Here is a 15542-nt window from a genome sequence, read left to right on the forward strand (position 1 = left end):
CTGTAAAATCATTTACCGTTTGGCTAAAGAAAGATTTTTATCATTAAAATATATAAAGTAAATGTTTAATTATCTTTGGGAATAAATAAATTTTGTCTTATATTTAAAGATTATTTTCTTTTAACAAAAAAAAAACTTCAAGAAAAATCGGTATGCAAAGAAGTAAATTGCAATTTTTTTCAGTGAAAAAAGTTGATCTTTACATAATATCTTTCTTAATTAATTGATATAGTAAGAAAAGAAAATAAAGTTAAAAAAGAACATTTTACTAGATATTTACCACGCAAATGAATCATTAAGTTTTGTATATATGTGCGAGGAAGTTTGTACAGAAACCATTTAATACACTAGAGATAGATAAAAATAAATTTAGAAAACATTTTTAATGAATAGTAAAGAGAAAAATATGACTATTATCCTTAACGTTTACGTTCTTAGAAGTCTCTCTCTTCGAATTTTCCACCCCTTTTTACAAGAACAATGACAGTTAAATAAACAAAAGGATGGTAAATTGCTAGAAAAAAAATACATTTATTTTTTATTTTTTAACCACTTCTCCATTGAAGACATCTTAATTGAGCACTTCAGTCTTTCGTGATACTCGAGATATTCGGTTAAATAAATATTACCTGTTGTAATTAATCTGGTGTTAAATTCCAAACGTGTGAAACTCGAATCATTAAATATGCTAACTAGGCACACAAATATGGTTATATTTTATTAGGAAATAAATAATATGAGTAGTATTATATTCAAATGATTTCGAAATTCTACAGAAAAGTGTCATCAGATAAAGATAATTTATAACATTTGCGTGCAATTGCTACTAAACTACTATTTACTCTATAATCAAGCTTTAAAGGTTGAATAGTTTATAGCTATTAAATATACTTTTGCATAAAGATTTTTCAATTATTTAACTTCATTTTTTTAAAATAAATTAAATTAGAATTTTCGTAAATTTTCCTTAAAGTTATTTACTCGATAATACTTAGCGTTATATGGAGACATATAATTTACTTATAAAAGTATATTCGAATGTTTAATGGCGAATAACTTTTAATATATATTTATTTTTATGTTTTTTTTATTAATTAATGTAAGTGCTTTTCGTATACCTTAATCTAATTTTGAATTTGTAGTGATTAGCGTGAGTATTAATTTATAACTTAACGTGCAAGATTTATGTGTTACGAATGTTTCTATTTAGTTTAGCTGAACACGTGACTGTGTATTTTTTATTATTATCATTCGATATTTTGCATTAGATAATACAGGTAACGCTTTCACGACGCGACGTAACCAACCGCCTCGGAATAATCACAAATAATCGCAAACATAAAATGATCGCCAAGTTTTTTTTTTCTTTTTTTTGTTAAATAAAACTTAAAATTCAAGTCGGTTATGATTGTAAAAATTCGAAAAAATACTTTAGTACATAATCTGGGTTATTAATTATGATTAAAAGGATTTATTTTACAGCAACGCGACTCGATTCGCGCGCGCCGCTTCGCGTCGCGATGGAGAACTTTTATAGCATTTTTGAATTATTTAGTGCCGTACATAAGACGTCTGGCTTCTATCATTTACTTAGTAGTTTGGAAATTCCCTACACTCGTTACTCTTAACAATTTTCATAGCAGTGGCATAAAACGTCTTACCGTTACGTCGCAACATATCAAGTTATAAATATGAAAATCTCTAGTAATCTGATTATACTAGCAACACTAAATATGATGAACCATTCGTTGTTATCAAATATTCAAAACAAAATCCTATTTTTATATCACGATCGAAATTTATCTTCGCTGCAAACGCTTCGTTCATCGGAGACAAGTAAATTATCCATTTGTATGTGAGATACAAACTACATTGATTTGATGAGCATCGTATCTCTTTGTATACAAAGATATAGAAATCCCGATACATAAATATAACTGATGTTATGTAAGATAAAGATATTTAGTTGCATTTCGATACACGAATCATGTTACCGTGATACGCAAATTCAATACATAACTCGATCTGCCGTATCTCTCTCTATTCGTGATACCGATACACAGATTTATCCTGTGATATACAAATGATCTGGTAACACGAATACATTCCTACATACAAAATGATATCAATCACAATTCTGTTTTTTTTTTAGATAACAGTAGCTAAACAATGCATAAAATATAATTAAAGTTGCCTTTTCGTATATGGATTCTGCACAATAAACAATTCTTTAATTCGATTTTACAGTGAGTCAGCAGCACTCGATTCGTATTGAGACAATTTGTAGGTTATAACTGCATACATAGTCAGCAACAATTCATAACTGGGATATTCGACTCATAAGAAACAATATTACATTTTTATCAGTCATACTCGAGCAGTATTGTTACTTTAACATTACGGAAGAGAGATATTCCGATCGAAGTCGTAGAGCCCATTCTACGGTTTGGAACGTAAAGCTTGTGTTGATATTACTTGAGGTCAATGTTTTTAATACGTTAGCGATCGATACATCGACTTCCGAGCAGTTTCACAAACAGTTGCCGTATATCAATAGGAAGCAATAAAGAAATTCACCGACATGTGTCTATACTGAACGTTCGAGTCGTCATCTGGTGTCGCAAACAATACTTCCTTTTGATAAAAGATAAGTCGTTTTCTTTAAAAATCTGATTTGTGTTGAATTATAAAAATTCCCCACACGTAAAAGTAATACATTACATTATAACACTAGATACGAAGCGGATACTGGAGGAGAACACCAGACTTTATGACAAAAGTTCGCCTTGTGTAACTTGTATATGCATTGTATCTATTTGTATTCTTTTTCCTGTGTTTCCCTCTATGTGTTTTCTTTGTATTTTCATTATTCTCTCTTTTTCTTTTTATATGGTTTTTTCCTGACTTTTTCTTTATGTATTCTTCTATTTTTACACGAATTTTCTTACGTTCACTTTTAATATATTTTTTCTTTCATGTGTTTTTCTATTGTTTTTCTTATGCATTAAAAAGAGCAAATAAGTAAATTTAAATTTGTTCTTATCATATTATTCTTTGCATATTTTCTTCTGTGTATTTTCTTGTGGATCGTTTCCTTTTTTTTATCGACGTAGATTTAAAATATATTTAACTCTTTTCCCAATGTATGCTTTCTTGTATATTCTTCTTTTCTCAATATGTACTTTCCTGTGTAAGTATTTTCCTATATATTTTCCTGTGTAATTTCTTTTGCTATAGTTTTATTTTATCTTTCCAAACTTGTGTTTTCTTTTCTTTTTTCTATACTTAACTACATTCTTTACATATTTATTCCTATATTTCTCCTTTCTTTTTCTTATAGTTTTTCTGTTTACTTTTGTATTTTTGCCCTTAGGAATTTATAATATTTATTGTATTTAGCATATTTTTCTTTTATATATATANTATGCACATTATTTTTCAGTATATATTATTTATATACAAATATTTATAAACACTATTGTTCTGTATATCATATAGTAAACTTTACGCTTCTTTTCTATATTTTTCCTTCGTATTTTCTTTGCATTTTATTAAATTACCATTCTTTTATCTTCCTATTTCTGACAATGTATAAAATATAAAAATTTAAGTTCAAAGAAAACAATAAAAAAAATTCCCTTTATATAAAGTAGAATATATTTAATAAATATAAAGATAAATAGTTTTCTAAACTGAGAAAATTATTGTATTTTTTTAAAGACCTTCGAAAAAAGTAAGGTATATTAAATGACAGATTTTTAAAAAATGATGACTTAATTCTTAATAATGATAAGAATAATTTATAACAGTCAACGTGATGAAAGCAATTATTTCTTATTGAAGATAATACTATTTTTCGTTTATCCCAAACAAATTTGGAATCATTAAGTAGTAATAGTTGGATAACTTAAAACAGTTTTGTCTCGCGACATTACGTGACTCAACTAATAAAACGAATGAAAATAAACCTGAAGAGAATCAGGAAAAGAGAAGAAAAAAAAATAAAGAAATGGAAATTTCGAAAATTTGTTTGAGTGCAATCTTCCCTTTCGTAATTAAACACAAAGTTTTCCTTGTATAATACAAATTTTTCTTCAAAAAACCAGATGAATATCATTAATAATAACAATTTTCACACAGCTAGTTATAAATTGATATTCGTCACACATTATTCTTTTATTTATTTTATTTTTTTATCCCAAGAGAATAAGTCATTTTCTTCTAATTGAATTACTACTTATTCTAAAAACAGCAAAGGAAAAATTAACTAAAAACTGCTAAAGAAAATTAAAATAAATAAATGAAATTTACAGACGTTCTTCATCATCAACTCATGTAAAACAATACACTTTACCCAATTAAAATATTTAATAATTTGAATAATTTGTGTTCCTGCGAACATTTCAAAAGTATATAAAAATGTATGTCAAAAAACGAAAACATTTAATGCTAATGACCGTAATTAACTAACTTAACTCGTAGAATTTTCAAAAAAACACAGTTTTTTCATCCTAAAAAACTCTAGAATAAAAGTTTTAGAAAATTTTATAGAAATGGTTGTGTAATTTTTTTTTTCTTTACAAACTTGTAGACATGAATGATGGACAAAAATGATAATATAAACACTCCACATACGCTGTAAAATATTTTCACAAGAAAAATATACACAAAACAAACCTGTTCACAAACACGGAGAGTATAGAAAAGAGGGAGGGTTAGAAAAAAATTTAAATATTCCTCGAGATAAACGACTCAAAAATGATAAATATACTGAAGTTTACCGGATGATTTTCGATGCATTTTATAAAATTTATACTAGAATATAAATCTTATATCAGAAATAAACAACGATAAATCAGGATGAATCAAATGTTAGAATTATATTATATATACGATACTTTTAGTAAAGAGAACATCTTTTAAATATTACTACTGAAAAAGACGATAATAAATCAAGAGAAACGAATAAAAAAAAATCGATAAAAATATAAGTATTTGTAAAAAATATAATAAAACATTAATAATAAATATTAATTAAATAAACAAGCATAATTCATAAAACTAATGCCTTTGGGTAATTTCTAAGCTTATTGTTTAATGTTGAATGCAACGTTTCCAGTTTAATGAACAGAAAGCCGTAATCACTGCTTAGAAACAATGCATCAACAAAGTCCATTTCCCTAACGACAATTATACTTGCAGACAAATGCAATCTAAATTGTATACAGCTAAAAGTGCTATCTTATCTGCAACTCCGCATCTTCCAGAAAGCGAAAGCTTTGGAGATTGATCACCAAAATTACATTTTTGTAGTCAAATAGCAGCAAACTCTTGACGAAAATGACTCCAACTCTATTTATCTCTTCGGGAAAGATATCGAATTTCACCATATTAATAAAGCATTCACCAACAAATATTGATATCGGTAGCAATTTATCAAATTTCACAATTTCATCGAAACTTCTCTTTATCCGAGATGAGTGAGATATACTCTTTTTTTTTTCAAATGTATCTCGTATATTTTAAATTTTATTTTTGTCTAAAAGGTGTTTGATTTTCATACAAGTAACAAACTTCAATTGGTTTGTTACGGCATCATAAATCCTATAATTCCGTAGTTTAGATGTCACCAAACGTTGTTGACAGCGGCGTAATTAAGGATATGTCACGACGTTACTCCTATTGTGATATTTGAAACCTTTCACCGCGAATGAATATTTTTATATATTTCCACTCTTCAAATTTCTCTTTAAGTAATTATCCATTTTAATAATAATTTTCAAATTTAATTGAATGATATTAATTGAATTTACAAATTAAATATCGCTTTAATTCCTACATGTGACGATTATTAAACCTGATCGAAATAACGTTGAAAATTTATGCGAATCCTGCAGATAATACGAGTTTATTTATATTTTAAAATATTTCATTTTTAATTATTTGTTATAGAAAATTTACAGAAACCGATGCAAATTTTAATACTTATTTAATTCAGATGATGTATAATTCATAAAAGAAATTTAAATGTATTCTTTGGCGACCGATTTAGTATTTGTTAAGATATAATTTAATTCTAGAAAATGAATTTTGAGAAATTTAGAAGCGTTTAGAAAAATTCTAAATAAATTATTTGCTCTAGAAAAATTCTAGATAAATTATTTGTTCTAGAAAAATTTCAGATAAATTATTTGCTCCAGAAAAATTCTAGATAAATTATTTGTTCTAGAAAAATTTCAGATAAATTATTTGCTCTAGAAAAATTCTAGATAAATTATTTGTTCTAGAAAAATTTCAGATAAATTATTTGCTCCAGAAAAATTCTAGATAAATTATTTGTTCTAGAAAAATTTCAGATAAATTATTTGCTCTAGAAAAATTCTAGATAAATTATTTGTTCTAGAAAAATTTCAGATAAATTATTTGCTCCAGAAAAATTCTAGATAAATTATTTGTTCTAGAAAAATTTCAGATAAATTATTTGCTCTAGAAAAATTCTAGATAAATTATTTGTTCTAGAAAAATTTCAGATAAATTATTTGCTCCAGAAAAATTCTAGATAAATTATTTGTTCTAGAAAAATTTCAGATAAATTATTTGCTCTAGAAAAATTCTAGATAAATTATTTGTTCTAGAAAAATTTCAGATAAATTATTTGCTCCAGAAAAATTCTAGATAAATTATTTGTTCTAGAAAAATTTCAGATAAATTATTTGCTCTAGAAAAAATGCAGAAAATTAATTTTTGTTCTAGATTATTAATTATTTATAAATAATTAATTAATAACACCCTGGTACATTTCCTCGTCAAGGAAATGTACGGGGGAGCAGAGACCCAAGTTAAGAGCAGTGTGGGAACTATAGAAGGGTTCTTCGTTAATGTTGGTTTACATCAGGGATTGGCCCTTAGCTCTTATTTGTTTGACCTGATAATGGACGTGATGGTGTGTGACATGAAGTGTGAGGATAATGTTTGCGGATGATATTGTGCTGTGTGAACTTTCCTAAACCAAGGCTGAAAAAAACTGGAAGATTGGAGGAAAGTTTTGGAAGAAAGAGACATGAAGATTTGTAGAACTAAAACAGCTTTTATGACTCTGAATGGCAGAGATGAGTGTAATATTAAAATCCAAAATGTGCCGCTTTCTTTGGTTCCGAGTTTTAAATATCTTGGGATATTTGTCGAGATGGGAGCAGGATTGAACTCGGAAGTGCAGAATAAAAATTCAATGTGGATAGATGAACTGGAGGAAGCTGAGCGGTGTGTTATGCGACAAGAAAGTTAGCTGCAATCTGAAAGAAAAATTGTATAAATCAGTCGTTAGACTTGCAATATTATATGGAACGAAGACATGGGCCCAAGAAAGAAAGATGGAGGTGGCGGAGTGTCAAGGAAGGATAGAATAAGGAATGATTTTATTAGAAGTTCTGTTCAGGTGGGCTCCTTGAGCAAAAAGATGCAAGAATGCAGATTGAGATGGTTTGGACACGTAGAGCGAAGAAGCGACAATTATGTTGGAAAGAAGATCGAAAAACTGGTAATAAAATGAAAGAGGTAAAGAGGAAAACCAAAGATGCGTTGGGAAGATAAGGTGGAAGAAGACTTGAACCAAAGGGGACTTAAAGAGAAGAAGCCCTTGACAGGAAGAAATGGAAGAAACGTATTAAAGATTATTTATAATCTCTAAGGAAACACCGACCCCATATAAACATGGGTAAAGGCGAGGATAAAGAAAAAAATTAATTAATAATCTAAAACAGAAGTTTCCAATTTTTTGCGCTTGTCAAAACCTTTCCAAAATTAGATTTAATTCGTCGACCACTTTCTACACTGACACAAAATTAGAATAAATTATAAATAGAATTAAATAAAAACTCAAATAAAAATTAATTATACTTTTTTAAACGTAAATTAAGATTCAAAATTATATGTTTTACTTTGCTAAAATTTCAAATTTAAAGCTATATTAATTATTGTTATACATTATTACTTTTTATATTTTTAAATACAATAGCGAATAAAACATTCTAGAATTTCCATTAATTCTAAAATTTGATTAATAAAATCTATTCAATTTTAATGAAAGAAATAAAATATACATAACTTTTATTAATCTCTTTCATAATTAATAATAAAAGAAGTTCTTGATTTTTTTTTTGTTCTAGAATAATTCTAAAAAACAAAATTTTGTTTTTTATTTGTTTTTATTGGAGAAAGTAATAACTCGTTCTTACGGACATTATTTATTGATATAAATAATAAATAAATAAAGTATTATATTAGCCTATTTTTCAAACGTAAATAAATTATATAGCAATAAATGCATATTTTATTTATATTTATTTATTTTAAATTTAATATATAATTTTTATTTAATCATTTATGAAAGATAAAGCCTAAAATTTCTATTATTATTCAATTATTTAATATATATAATTTGTTGATAAATTATTTTATAAAATTATAGAAAAGAAAATATTTATTTTTAATCCCATTTTACACACGATAACAATATAATTTTTGATTGATTATTACAGAAAATTTATAGCATTAATTGTTATTAATGCCGTTCTTCTAACTTAATATGCAATTTTTGATTGGTTTAAATCTAAAGAAAGTATAGATTTAATTTTTATAATCAGGAAATGAATGAAGCAATGTAAAGAGAAAACGTTGACAGTTCATTAATCCCAGGAAAAAAAAAATCATTTTTGATGTAAGAACGTAATTAAGTATCCTATCTAGATAACGATAACCTTCTTCGAATGTAAATCGATTTAATGCCATAACACATCAGAATGACGTCCGTCACGTCCCTTGACGTACATCTGATACGTCATAGTACATGACATTCACGTTTTTTCGTGAAGTCCGGTCTCTGTTAATTAATATAAAAATCTAATCATATTCTCGTCACTAATATGTAACTTTCCTATTTTTTTTATTATTATAAAAGACTCTTTTTCTTTTAAAAAATCGATACTTTAGAGTTAGATATTTTTACAAAATAAACATACTTTTAGAAAATTTCTTTAAAAGATTTATTAAATTTTAAAATTGTTAAAAAAAAAAAAATATGTTGGACAGGAAACATTTCCCAAGAACAATTAATTAGATTTATCTCCTAAAACTTATAAGAGAAAAACAAGTTGAGAATTATCAGTCTATTGGAATCAGTGTAGTGGATTAAGAGACTCAAAAAGAATTTTTTTTCCATTTTTTTTTTTTGGACAAACTTTTATTAATGTCGTTTTTCAACCATTAGTGAACAACGAAGCGTATTAATAAAGACATCACTACAGATTTTTATCCAGAAGAATGGCAAAAAAGGGGATAAATAGAGTAAGAAAATGTTCTGGCTATGGTCCAGAATTAAAAAAAATTCAATTATATATTTCAAAAAAGTCTGCACATTGTAATTATGGCATTTGTTCAGTCATTCTCCCTTTAAAAAAATTAATATATATATAAATTCAGCGCATTTATTAATATTTTAAATTCTTAAATAAGGTCAAATCTAACCACCGAAATAAAAAAAAAGTAAATGTTTATATATAAATATATAAAGTACATATTACTCTAACCAAATCTTAAGCATTGAATATTTTATTCTGGTCATCAATATTGTTTATCTTCTTCACAAAATGAAATTCGTGATCAGCGTGACGAAGTATATTGCGGTTGAAGACTGTCACGCGTGCGGAGCAAAAAATAAAAAAGAAGAAAAAAAAAAGGGAAAGCAAATAGCCTTTCGTCACGAGAATGTTAAAATATTTTTGTCTTGTAAACTTTTACAACAATTTTTAATAAGTATTTTTTTTTAACGAAATAAAATTTGTGTGATTTCCTGACGAGATAATGGTTTTTTTTTCTTTTTGTCAAAAGAAAATTATAAATATTACAGAGTTGTAAGATGTTTTTGTTCGTTGTTTCTGTTTTATCGATGCAATTCTTGTTTTTATCTCCAGATGGCATTTCTCTCGATAGACCTCATAAGACTCGAACCCTCTCATTCCGATGATTGTTGGTTGAGGAGGAGGTTTTTGAGTGTCTACAAAATAACACCTTTCCACCTCTTATCATACTTTGTTTTTCTATTGAAGCTCTGTTCGATATCCGAGTATTTTTAGTAAATAGCTTTGAAATTGCATCGAAGCAGAAATAAATTTTTATTTTTATTTTCTTACTACTGTAACTCTTATATGTTTTGGTCACATCAAATTGACCGTAAATGTATAGGTTACATTTCTTTCTTCCTTCTCCTTGTAGTACAATTGTTGAATATCACACCTCATTTTTTAAAAAGTCGTTACATCCAAACTCCAATTTTTGATAATATTTTGATTCTTCCAGATAACACAATAATAGAATCAATGTTTTATATCTTAAAGTTTTTTTTAATAAATAAATATATTAAAAAAGAATCTACACGTACCTCTATATATAATTCTATGTAGTTGACTTGTTAAAACTCTTAATTCCGCATTGGAAATTTCGCCAAGCTGAAATAATAATAATTTGCATGAATGAAAGTAATGATATATTGTCTTTACGCGATAAAAAAAAACATTGTTAGATAAAAAAAAAATCATCAGGAGAAATGCCCATTGAGAAAGAGATGACCCAACGTTGAAGTTGAGTTGTAGAGCTCTCACGCAATTCTTCAATAAGAACAACCTTATAATATTAAAAAATAAAGAATAACTGATTTAACATCTATATTAGTACAGATATCAATTAATTATAGAATGAAGTTTCCTGAAGGCTATTTACTCCAATAAATATATTTAACTTATTTTTTTTATTTGTGTTGTGAATTCTTTATTCGTTTTTATTACATTTAAGTCATTTTTGTATTGTTTATATTTATTGAATATTTATTTATTTATCTTTAATTATTCGGGTCTGTGGTTATTTTATATAATTTATAACGTTCTTATTTTATTATGTTGCAAGCCACCAACTTATAAATTGTTTTATTTTCTCGTAAATAAAATTATAACATTTTTATAGTTTAAAAAACCGTCAAACGTTTCTCAAATATTGGGCATTTCTACTATTTGGCATTGTACTTATTCTTAATTTGATGATAATGTTTTGTAATTAGTGAGTCGCGAATCCCAGGAGAATGGCGAATGATATTTTTAGATAATGCCACGATTTTCAATAAGCTGAAAGGTTGAGAAACACCATTTAATGCAAACATGAATAAATATGTTTGTCAAGATAAGAAAACTCGCAATTATATTCTGAACATGTTTCTGTCAGTTTTTATTTAATGACATATTGGTGTCAAACAACAATGCATTTTTTAAAGAAAAATGTTATTTTCTCGACTCCTAAAATTGTTTCCACGCAAAAATGTTTACATAACATTAAAAATAATTGATTTAAGAGCAAAATTTAACCGATAAAGAGTCCAAATGACCATTATCTAATGTATAGTAGCTATACAAACATACTTACCTGTAAAAGTACAGCCACGCCTACGATACTATGGCTTCTGTGAAGAGTGAATGCTTCTGTGATGTTTGGATACAGATCTGAATTGTAACCGTAGATCTGAAGCTGAAAAGAACCATTATCAATCCACTTTATGTTTCATCGGTCCATTTACTTAAGATAAAAGCTTAGAAAAATGACGAAAGAGTAAATATTATATAATTCATTAAAACTATTTATGGTTAAGTTTTAATAATTTGATAACGATCCCGATGTGGTAAAAATGATTATCAAGTTAGAAGAAGTTTGGTATTGAGTACGAAACCTTTGGTCTCGACTATTGATCTCGAAGAAAAGTTGTCGAGCGTGTCACACGTTCCTTCCTAATTGCAGGACATGAGACTTTACGTTAGCTAAAGTAACCACCTATTAACGTGAATTGTAGCATCTAGTAGCAAAGTTGAATATCATGGGATTGTACTTTATTGTCTCAGTACCCAATATGTGAGTCCATTAAAGACTCGTCGCCATTCACTTATAAGAAAGTGTTAAACATTTACCTTAATCGCACATTAGCGTAAATAATATAATCTAAGCAGTTTAGGAAACGGCTTTTCTTACCTCTGCTGGAAAGGTATTACCTGCAACAGTATGTTCCGACCCTCTATCGTCAGTACGACCGAAATGCAGGTAAATCTCGTGAAGGCGATACCTGTACGAGAGTGGTCCTCCCGTAATGTTAACCGTTTCGCCTGGTTTACTGGATGTGATGCGGAATACCACTCCGTGTCCCGTATTAGTAACAACACCACTCACCTAAATAAGAATTTCGGAAAAGGATTTCACGTCTGGTAACAATAACATAAATTTCTAACAAAAAAACCATTTTTTAAAAGAATACAACAACAAAAAGAAAAAAATTTAATATACTTTCTGTACCATACATTTTCTTCCATCTTGTTTTTTTGAGCAGAGGAAAAGAAGGGGAGAAAAACGTTAAAAACTTGAGCATTGTTGAATATCACCATGTAATTCTTAAGAATTTATGTTATCGCTGATCTTTAATTATAATTTTAATATTTGTTAATAGTTTTAAGTAGTTATAGATTATTTCTATAGAAACCCAAGCACAGATTTACTATCAACGCATACTGATATACATACAAACGTACTCTCTCCATCTCAGTATATCTCGAAAAGCACATTTTATTCGAAATCCTGACAACGATTTCTATCAAAAAAATCAATATTTTTCCCATATAAACTAGATATGATGTAGAAAACACGCGTAAAAAAGATAAATTACTGACAAAATACCCAAAACCAATTTTTTATTCTTCTTCCCCCAGCAAAACAAAAAAATCCAACTCATTTGTTTGCCACTATCTTTAGGCATCAGAAAATTAAATGTCTAGAATAAAGGTTAAAAGCATAATATATTTTCAATCAAAAAATAACTACTTGTAGAGAAAATGGAACCAACAGACCACAAATTATTTACAAAAGCAAGAAAAATAGATAAAAAAAAATTTAATATAAGCGCCAAAATACTAGATGACTTCAACTTTAGACCGTTAAATCCAATTTTCGTTTATACGATTTATAACCTGGAAATTTATTTTTCTAGAACCCAACAGAAGCAATTTTCTATTCTCATGAGATGTTAAAAAAACTCCTAGAAAAATCATTACCTACAATCACAAATATACCAGGCGAATGACAAATTGATATAATCGATGATAAGCGTACGAAAAGGTTTTCATTCGTGAAAATTTTTACATAAATTCAATTTTTCAAAAATAAAAATTAATTCAACTAACACTCAATTATTTTAGAAAAAATTAATTTTCTCGAATTTATTTCTAAAATTTCCTTGAATTTCTTTCTAAATTTTCTTTGAATTTCTTTCTAAAATTTCCTTGAATTTCTTTCTAAAATTTCCTTGAATTTCTTTCTAAATTTTCCTTAAATTTCTTTCTAAATTTTCCTTGAATTTTCGTTCGAATCCATTAACAAATTCGTGTCAAAATTCTTGAAATTTTACGAAAATTTTATTGATTTTTATCAAATTTGAAATTTATATAATTGAATGTAATAAGTTGCTTATTATAATTTTAAACCAATTTCTTAAAAATTCACGCTATTTTATTTATTAATAAAACAAAATAAATATAATAATAAATTCAACATAAATTTAAATTGAAAACTTAAATATAATTTGTTTAAACTTTTAAATTAGAAATTCAAATAAAATTACCTTTTACAATTTTTCTCGAATTATTTCTATTTAAATATTGAAATAAGATAAATTTTCAATTAAAATTCTTAAAGCTTAAAAAATTTCATAAAATTTCGAATTAATTTTACTTTTTTACAAATGTTTTTTTTTTTAAATATATATACTTAAATTTTTAACACGAATTTTAGTATAAACAAAAATAAATTAAATTTTAAAAATAAAACAATGTAAATATTTTATTTAAAAAGTAAATAAATAAATAAATAAAATTTACACACGAATTGGACAATTCATAAAGAAATAATTCGCACAAAATTGGAATAATAAAACAAATTTAATTAAAAAAATAATAATAAAATAATTATTAAAATCGATATTATTCGACATCTTAACGTTTCGCATTTATACATTTGGACGATTTCAATCATAATAAATCTTTTCTAAGAATAAAATTAATTCGGCAAAAGGTCATTTTCACACGGATTTATAATTATCTGCACACGATAACTAAAGAAAATAATTAATTATTATGATTTTTCGATGGGCGATACATCACGAGAAAGGATTGCTTAAATTACAGCAATTGCCACACATTTCTAATAGATTATGGATGTCTTATCATGGAAGAAATGACCCAGATAATGCAAAACGATTGAATGCTTTTCTCTAAGCTAATGAGTTTGGTTAATGGACTACTCGAGTGTGCTTTACTTCTATAAGAGGTAACAGATTTGGTGCGCATTATCTACGGTTTCGACTTTATAAATATATATATATATGTACATTTTTTATACATTAAATTCCATTAAAATGCGTGTTGTTGTTGTTTTTTATATTTAGAAAAGAGCCCTTAAGTCAAAACTGTTGCTTATTTTCATGAATTATTGAACGAGAAACACATCCAACGATTTTAAGGTTTGCATCGCATCAGCAGCTCTAGTTTTACTTTTTAAGAGAGAGAAATCGAATTACACAATCTTATGCAGAAAATTACTTTCGTCACTAAGGAATTTACATTTAGATACAGGTGTGAGAAAAGTAATTGTAGTGATGGGAAAATTAACTGTTTCTGATAGGAATAATTTCCTTGACTATGTCGCTTTTTTTTATTTCTTTCTTGCTTTAACTCTATTTCTTTTCTGTTAGAATTACAATCGAAAGAAGTGAAAACGAATTCAATAAATTTGAAACCGTTTCTGTTACTTGTTCATTAGATAAGTACAGATGGAATATACTTACTTATGAGATGAAAAACTCAATTGAAAGGAAAAATAAATGAATAAAGTTCTTACTTTCTAGCTTATTTTTTTTTTTGTTTTTACATTATGGCACTTCTAACAAGCCAATGAAACATCCATTAAGCTATGTAATTTATTTAAAATTTTGCTAGAATTTTGATTATGAAATGTTTTATCTAGTTTCTTTCTTCGATAATGAAGCATACGTGAACTTAAGCAGCAGGTTATGACAGGAAGATCTTCAATATCATAAGGTTATGGGAGTCCTATAGGTCGTGGATGACCCCTGCGGCATGTAGTCTCTTGATGATGAAAGGAGCAAAGGGTAATAGGATTCGACAAATAACAAACTCCTGTTGCAAAAATGATGAAATGGATCATTCCCTGTTGGTGTTGGAAGAGGAAAAGTCATTGTATTCAAGACAGAAGTCTCTCAGGTGGAGGGAGAAAATGCATTGAAGTAATTGAAGTAAGTCTTTTAGCACGTTTCTAATCTTTTCTTTTTCTTTTAAGCGTGAAAAACTAATCTTTCATAGCACAAAATCTCAGTTGTGTATAGTTAGCCATTTCTTAAATTGATACGAAGTATCTATAACATCAAAACGCGATATGTTAATTTGATA

At 27.0% G+C, this 15542-nt stretch overlaps 1 protein-coding gene across 1 annotated transcript in view; it reads right to left on the reverse strand.

Annotated features, from left to right (window-relative positions):
* The window catches only part of LOC111629467 (carbonic anhydrase-related protein 10-like), an 83176-nt gene that overhangs the window by 14365 nt on the left and 53269 nt on the right, over positions 1 to 15542 (reverse strand). Inside the window, exons 7-9 of the mRNA XM_023373386.1 lie at positions 12064 to 12258; positions 11467 to 11568; positions 10436 to 10502 (exon numbers count right to left, since the gene is read on the reverse strand). Of these exons, the coding sequence (XP_023229154.1) occupies positions 10436 to 10502; positions 11467 to 11568; positions 12064 to 12258 (364 nt within the window). The remainder of the gene's footprint in view (positions 1 to 10435; positions 10503 to 11466; positions 11569 to 12063; positions 12259 to 15542) is intronic.

Source organism: Centruroides sculpturatus, unplaced genomic scaffold, assembly GCF_000671375.1.
Source record: "Centruroides sculpturatus isolate CEXI.00-Female unplaced genomic scaffold, Cexi_2.0 scaffold85, whole genome shotgun sequence".
Taxonomy (NCBI): domain Eukaryota; kingdom Metazoa; phylum Arthropoda; class Arachnida; order Scorpiones; family Buthidae; genus Centruroides; species Centruroides sculpturatus.